This window comes from Phodopus roborovskii, unplaced genomic scaffold, assembly GCF_943737965.1.
Source record: "Phodopus roborovskii unplaced genomic scaffold, PHOROB, whole genome shotgun sequence".
NCBI lineage: Eukaryota > Metazoa > Chordata > Mammalia > Rodentia > Cricetidae > Phodopus > Phodopus roborovskii.
In genome coordinates, this window is record NW_026125250.1 from 107,411 (window position 1) to 115,646 (window position 8,236).

General features: G+C 47.6%; 1 protein-coding gene across 1 annotated transcript in view; it reads left to right on the top strand.

Annotated features, from left to right (window-relative positions):
- LOC127227926 (exostosin-like 3) overlaps positions 1–6,365 on the top strand; it is a 39,551-nt gene extending 33,186 nt beyond the window's left edge. The window contains 3 exon segments of the mRNA XM_051192282.1: positions 161–305; positions 2,627–2,755; positions 5,580–6,365. Of these exon segments, the coding sequence (XP_051048239.1) occupies positions 161–305; positions 2,627–2,755; positions 5,580–5,789 (484 nt within the window). The 3' untranslated portion in view covers positions 5,790–6,365.
- The last annotated feature ends 1,871 nt before the right edge of the window (positions 6,366–8,236 follow it).

Below are 8,236 nucleotides of genomic sequence, written 5' to 3' on the forward strand. Positions count from 1 at the left end.
AGATTACGGATGACACTGTGTATGTAGTTTTTATCTGATTTGCTTGTCTGACTTTTTTTTTTTTTTTAAAGAAGAAACTGAAATAAAAGGAAAATGCAAACACCTAAGGATCAAAGCAGGCCGGATAAAAGTGCTCATTTTAAGTGTGTGTGTTTTCAAGGGTGTGGAGAGAGGCACGTGATCGTATTGTGGGTTTCCCTGGCCGGTACCATGCTTGGGACATCCCTCACCAGTCCTGGCTCTACAACTCCAACTACTCCTGTGAGCTGTCCATGGTGCTGACAGGTGCTGCCTTCTTTCACAAGGTAAGAAAATGCTGGGTTCAGTGGTCTGTGTTTAGTAAGGGTGAGCTTGTGTGGGAGTGAATGCTGCCTTCATACCAGCCTTTCTGCTTATGTGCTCCTTTTAGGCCAGAGGCAAGCTATCCCTTCATTTGAAGAAATGGAGTGATAACTGAACATGGTGGCCTGCACCAGGAATCCCAGTGGTCTATAGCTAAGTAGGAGAATTACAGGGTTGAGGCTAGATTAGGTTATACAGTGAGGCTCCATTTCAAGTCAAGAAAACAACTGAAATAAAACAAAGTAACTGAAAGTCAGGACCAGGACTGCCTGTGGACCATGAGGATTGCCTGTAGACCATTGCCTCTCCCTATGGACAGCTGAGGGCACCACTGCCTCAGGTCATTGGGCTCAGGTCATGTTGGTGTCGGACGCCACTTGCTACGTGAAACCATGAGAATCTGTTAAAGGGTCTCAGGAATATATTTAGGCATAAGATAGGGATAAACACTCACTGATACAGAACAGATTAGACTCCACCTTCTCTCTTGGGTGGTCAGAACCAGAGCAAGGAGTGATTGGTCCTCATCTCCCCTGGCAGAATGGTAGGATACAGCAGCTGGATTGCAGCTGTTAACAGACTCTAGTGGGTTCGCATAACACACAAGACTGAAAGACCTGTTGGCTATTGTCTACTTCCAGCACGGTCACCCCAGATGTGGCTCAGTCAGGCCAGAGCCTGGCACTCTTCTGGCTCAGACTGCTTGCCACTGTGCAAGGTCCACTGTGGACCTCTGTCAAGGGCTTTGCCACTTCTTCCCAGAGATACAGTTTTCACATTAGGGTTTGGACTCACTGAACGCCCACAGTGCAGGTGCCTTCGGCCATCATGCCTTCCCTGCATTGTTACCTCTCTATTTTGCTGCTTTTTGTCCTTTTTTTCTACATTTCTTCTGATCTGCAACATAACCGCTGGCCTCTTATGACTCCCGAGTTCTTATTGGGTGTCTGGTCAGAGCTGCAGTGTGCTAGGATACACAAAGAACACCAAAGTATGAAAATATGCATGAGAGAAATCATGAAATGCCTGAAATGTTTATGTTTGCTTGTTGAAATGCAGTTAGTTTTGGTAAATGGCGTAAGTAAGGCATTCTACTTTCATTCCTCCTGTTTTGGTTTTCTTTGAGACAGGGTTTCTTTACATATCCTTGGCTGCCCTGAAACTCACTATATAGAGCAGGGTGACCTTGACCTGAACTCAGGATCTGCCAGCCTCTGCCTTCCAAGTGCTGGAACCGGAGGCATGTGCCGCCACTGTCTTTTTTCCTTTGTGGTGCTACTTGGGATCAAAACTAAGCTGGGGTGTGCAAAGTGCCCCGCTGCTAAGTGACAGCTCTGTTCTTTTTAGTTTTAACATGGTTATAAGGACATTTAAAATGCCACACAGGCTCATACTACATTTATCTTTTTAAAGACTTAAATTTGTTTTTTGTTTTTTTCAGGTGTGTGTGTGGTATGTATGTATGTATGTATGTGTAGGATTCATTTACATGTGTGTAAGCACATGGATGTGTCTGTGCAGGCTCAAGGCCGATGTCAGGGATCATCTCTGATCATCTTCTACCTTAATCATTAAGTCAAGGTCTCAGTGAGCCCCAGAGCTTGCAGATAAGTCTTCTTGGTAGCCAGCTTGCTCTGGAGGTCCTTTTTTTTCTGCCTTCCTGGGCTGCAATTACAGGTAGGCTATCACACCTACCTGGCATTTATGTGTGCTTGGGGGATCTAAACTCCAGTTGCTAACTTTGAAAAGCAAGCACTTTTAACCATTGAGTTGTTACCCCAGCCCCTGCATCCTTTTTTTTTTTTTTTTTTTTTTTTTTTTTTGAGTGAGTGATGCTGGCATATACTTTTCCCTTTTGAAGTCTTCAACTGGGCTCTGAAGAATTCCTGTTCTGAAGTGTGGCAGGCACTGCCCTCATGTTCAAGGGGCTTGGGTTCCATTTCCAGCACCACAGAATCACTATTCTGAAATGAGGAAGTCACTTCCATTGCCCCTCACAGGATGCTTTTGCCAGCTCCTCAACCCATTGAACTGGCTTTTGTGAGGGCTTTCTTGTAGACTGTGAAGATGCAAGCTGAGACATGAGATATTCTCATAGTCTAATCTGCATTGCAAGATGCTCATCATTTCCTGGCTCTCAGTCCCTAAATGTCAGTAGTGCATCCTCACTGTGACTACCTCTTAAGCACCTTCCCACACAACCCAACAGCCCCTAGAGCCATGAATATTTGTGCTGAAAGTGAAAGACCTTCTAACAGTGTTGTGGTCCTTTCTTCCCTGACAGTATTATGCCTACCTGTATTCTTATGTGATGCCCCAGGCCATCCGAGACATGGTGGATGAGTACATCAACTGTGAGGATATTGCTATGAACTTCCTTGTCTCCCACATCACACGGAAGCCCCCCATTAAGGTAGGCCCTGTTACGTGTGGGAAGGTGTGTGCTTGCACACCTCATTCTTCTGTTTTGCCTTAATGGAGCTTGTGACACCGCCACATTCAGACTTTCTGTAAAGTGCATGAGGACACCCTTACATAATTGATGGTAGGGCTGTGAGATGGGGCCTCGTACTAAGGCTATTGGATAGAGTGAGGGAGTTGGGACTTGTGGGGTGTGAGTGATGGGACAGCTTTACTCCTGTCTCTCCTTCCCTTCTGAAGCAGGCTGTGGTTTGTTTTTAGGGCCCATACATTAACTGCTTTGTTACCAGAAGGAATCACATGTCTTCATGTCACCTTATGGTAGCTGCAGCATATCACAGTTGTGTTGCTGGTCACTGCTCTGAAGTGGTGCTCAGTTTCTTCTTGTACCAGTTCAGTTCCCAGCATGCATGCTGGGTGGCTCCCAACCTCCTGTAACTCCAGTTCCAGGGAATCTGTTGCCCTCTTCTGGACCCTGCAAGTACTGCACTCAATTGCACATACCCACATAAGACAGACATGTGTATGTATACATAATTGAAAGTAAATTTAAAGAAATCATTGCTTCAGTGAAAACAGTGGTTGTATGATACACGTGTGTGATGTGAGTTTGTGGCTTCAGTGAGAGTTGATAGAGGGTGATAGGAGTAGAGAGGTCAAACTATGTCTGCCTGTGTACCCCTAAACACTGCAGCTTACTCCTAAAATAAATGTTTTATTTAAAACATTTGTTTAAAACAGATGGATAAGAGGTGTGAGATAGTATAAATGCCTGCCTCTTCATTCTCTTGTATAGACATTGCTGTAATTAAAAACAAACAAAACTGAGAGAGAAAGATGCCATGGAACAGAGTTCAAGAGGAGTTTTTTTTTTAAATTAAGGGAAAGGGATTGTAAAAGGGGGAAGGGGAGCAGGGAAGATCGGCCTCAGGGGACAGGAGCAGTGGGAGAGAGAAAACAGAAAGGCAGGGAGAGAGGAACAGTCAGAGGGAGAAAGAGAGGAGGATAGGTGGGCAGGGCCCCTTAAAAGGGAACATTGTGAATGTGCACAGGTGGTGCTCTTAGTGGCTGCAGCTGAGGGTGTATCCTGTCAGATCCCCAAGAGCAGGCCAGTGCAAATGCCTGAATACTAACAGACATGTTAGTGTGAGCCTGCATCGATGTTTCATACACTGGAAGGCCTCCCTCTGCTCCAAGTTTTAGTCTGTACTGTGGGACCAGGGTTGCCTGTTCTGAACTTCTATGGATGACCTTATACCTTTCTGTGTCTCTTAATTATATTGCTTACACAATTTTGTCGCCTTGTTCCTCATTCTGGGTTCTAATTTCAGTGCCTTTCACTTGGTGATTTTTCTCTTCATGCTCATAGGTTGAATAATGTCCGGATGGTTTCTGAATGTCTTTGCAAAGTTCCTTGTGCACATACACATTCATCACAGCCACCCATCATCCTGCTGCCTCTGTCTTTGGTTTCTGCAGGTCTTTCCACTGTGCTCACGCCTGTGTATGACTTGCTTGATGCTGCAAAGGGCTTTGCCTTTCCTCCCATGCCTGGGCTCACCCGGGCTCACCGCCTGTCTGAGACCAGCTTAGGCTTCATGAGCATCTTGGGTGTGCAGGACACATACAAGTAGCTTAAATTCCTACCTCAGTCCCACATGAGATGTTCTCAGATGTGGCTAGAGGTGTGCCGTTCTCCTTCTGACTAGAGCTGAGCTTGAGAAGAAAAATCTTTGTCCACCATCTCTGCCAGCAGTCTCCTCCACCCAGGTCTCATCTCCTGGGTCCCAGGCTCAGGTCTCTAGCAGAACTTTGTGAAGGGTTGCTTTCCTAGTTAAGCTTTCTATTGCTGTAAAGAGGCTTCCTGCTCCCACCACCCAAAGACAGGGTTTTTCTGTTGCCTTGGCTGTCCTAGAACTAGCTCTGTAGACCAGGCTGACCTTGAACTCACAGAGATCCACCTGTCTCTATCTCCTGAGTGCTGGGATTAAAGGTATGTGCCACCACCACCCAGCCAACGGCAGCTCTTATAAAGGAAAACATTTAATTAAGGCTGGCTTACAGTTCCAGAAGTTTAGTCCATTATTGTCACAGCAAGACATGATGGCAGCATCCAGGCAGACATGGTGCTGAGAGTAATACAGAGCAACAGGAAGTGAACTGCCTACCACTGGGCATAGCTTGAGCATATGCGAGACCTCAAAGCCTGCTCCGACAGTGACACAGCTCTTCTAACAAGGCCACACCTACTCCAACAAGACCACACTTCTAATAGTGCTACTTTCTACAGGCCAAGCATTCAAACACGTGACTCCATGGGGCCATCCCTGTTCAAACCACTAAGTGCCTATGTCAATGGTTAGACATGTGTTTTGTGACACCATGTTACTTAAATTTTTCTAATTATTGGAAGTCTTAACCCTTTTCTCATGTTTTAAAATACAATTTTCTTAAATATCCTTTTAATTGCTGTGTACTATTTTAGAATTGTTTGTTTCTGTTTTGGCTAGTTTCCCAATATTTTGCTATGAAAAACATGGATGAAACAGATAACTGTGTACCAACACCTTGCTCTACCACCCAGATAAACACTGCAGGTAGACTTGTTTGGACCAGTAACACTGGGCATACCAAGGCTTGGCTGTCTGTTAAATATGGTGACATGGAAAGCCCCCTGTGGTTTGGATACATCCATGCTGGGCTGTGTGGATGTAGCCATTGGCTCAGTAGCTTCACTGCACGTGGCCTTTGCTGGCCACACTATAAGGTTCTGTGAGCGGTCATGCTACTTCTCACCTTCTCTCTCCTGTCCCCAGGTGACATCGAGGTGGACTTTCCGGTGCCCAGGGTGCCCTCAGGCCCTGTCCCATGATGACTCTCACTTCCACGAGCGGCACAAGTGTATCAACTTCTTTGTCAAGGTGTACGGCTATATGCCCCTCTTGTACACACAGTTCAGAGTGGACTCTGTGCTCTTCAAGACCCGCCTGCCCCACGACAAGACCAAGTGCTTCAAGTTCATTTAGGGCCTTGCCAGTTCTGAGGAGACGATGAGCAGAGTGAGGGTAGTCGCTCCCAAGGTTCCCAAGTGTTGAAGGACCTTGGGGACATCAGTGGGACAGGGCCCAGGCCCTTTGCTGGGGGAGGCAGCAAGAAGAGTGAAGTCAGCCTCACTGGGCCCAGAATCCTGGTCAACAGACTCAGGGCTTCTGCACAGGGCACTGACTTAAAGTGAACACGGAGGACTGTGGGGACTCTGGGGAGACACTCGTTCATAAGCCCAGGACGGCTGGATCGTGGTTTTTAAATTCAATAACAACTATTATTATTTAAAGAGAGAGTGTTCACATCTGCCATTCAAGGCTTATTTATATGTGTGTGTATATGTACACACATACGTGTATATACGTATATATGCACACTCACATATACATATATATATATATATATATATATTTGGTGGGGTGGGGGTGCACCTGAAATTTCTGCCAATCTCTCCAAGGGAGGGACCTACCTGGCTGTGTATTTAGTAGAGAGGGTCCTGACCCTGTGTTACTGGATTGTCATTTGCAGCCCTACCTTCCCAGTGGCACTGGCTACAGGATGGACTTGGCCTAGGCAAGATCTCCTGATCTATTGTGACCCCTTTCTGTTGCTTCAGTGATGCTAACACAGCTTCCTCTCCTGCTGTAGGCTGTGCAGTGGGGACCTCCATGCTCCAGGGCTCTGAGGGCTGGTGCCAGGCAGCACTTGTCATTGGGCTTATTGCTGCTTTCCCATCGCATCTTGTGTTTGAGAGAGAATAGGGAAGCAAACAGGGAGGCAGGGATGAGGCCTGTACTGCCCAATGGCCTTCAGCTCACCCTTTTGGTGGCACTGGTGCAGGGCGCTGGTGGCAGGTTCCTGTAGTACTTGTTTCTCTAGAGGACACAGCGGGAAATTGGCAGGCTGGCAGGGAGGCAGGGAGCTTGTGGGGTAGAACTAGTCTATGTCCTTTGAGGATCCCAGAGTCTCACAGCAAGGCACATGACTTGGAATGGACACCTAGGTGAGTTCGCCTTCCCACTTGTGTCTGGACTCCATCTTGTACCTGTGGGGTTTAGACCCCTGATGCTGTGTTAGCTGCAGGAAGCCCCTGCTTTCAAGGTGTGGGACGTCCTCGAACTTGGAGGCTGGGATTTGTTAGAAGAGTTCTAGTCTGGTCTTGGAAATTAACAGGCATTCATCCCCACATTACTGCTCTCCACTCCCTGTTATGGTCTGTTCCCAGGGCTAATTTTGGGTATGGTGGCAGCAGGAAGCTAGAAGCGCTGTGTTGTGTGGGGTGCTGCCTGTGACTTGTTGCCTCAGCCCCCACCTGATTGAAATGGAACTGAGGGTTTCAAACAGCTGAACCTGAGCTCAGGTCTGTCCTGGTCATGCACTTGCCTTAAGCCGGTCCTGTCTTCCTAGGCCCTGACATGAGTGCTGCTGCTTGGGGTCCTCCTGCCTGCTGCCCTGACTTCTCTTCTCTGGAGATCCCTTCTGCTGTAGGGTTGGCAGGGCCTCTGGGAGCGAGCCCCTCCTCCGGGAGCCCCTCTGGCCAGCAGGATCGGGCTGCTACAGAACTCCCCTGGTGTGTTCTTGAACCTGACACCAAGGGCTGGCTGCCTGGGACATTTAGTTCTTGGCAACTCAGCAAAGGGGTCCAGACTCCTTACCCCAACTTTTGTCCTCTTACTATTCCTTGTAGCAGTAGCCCTCTTCCCTCAGGGGAGCCAAAGAGTGTGGTGTTTTTTTCTAAATATGTGGCTGCTATTTTATTGTATCTTTTTTTTTTTTTTTTTTTTTTTTTTAAACTTCCCAGTATTGGGGATGGAAGCCAGAGTTGTGGGTGGGCATCCCGACAATCGCTCTGCCATGAGCCCCATCCCTATTCGCCTTGTTTCTTTTAATGTGAGAACTTGTAAAATGACACTATGGCACCTGATGAGAAAGTCAGTCTCTTTGTAGGGCACTGAAAACTGTTGGTACTCATGGGTATCATCAGACTGTTTCAGGGATGGTGACGTCAGAGCATCCTATGGGGTAGCATCCCTGGGCCTGGTGGGAACACTAACTGAAGGACCCCAGTAGCAAGTGTGGACAGTGACTGTGTATCTGAGGGACTCTGAGGCAAGAGGCAGAGACAAAGCAGTTAGACATTGCTTGTCTTCTGGGTTGGGGAGCTAGGGGACATGCTTGGAAATGATGTCCCTGACACGAGTGTGGAGAGCCTGCCTGGTGTTAGAAGCAGGTCACTATGGGTCACCTCCCACAGCAGACTCCTAACACAGGTCACACCTGGCTACCCAGTCTCACCTTCCAGGGCCAGGACAGCTTTGTTTTTCAGTTGCTCTTTTTCTTGAGGGCAAGGGCCACCCACAGAGTGACAGTCCCCAGGGTGCCTCAGGCCAGTGGACCACCTACAATGCTCCTATCTGGGGTGGCCTTG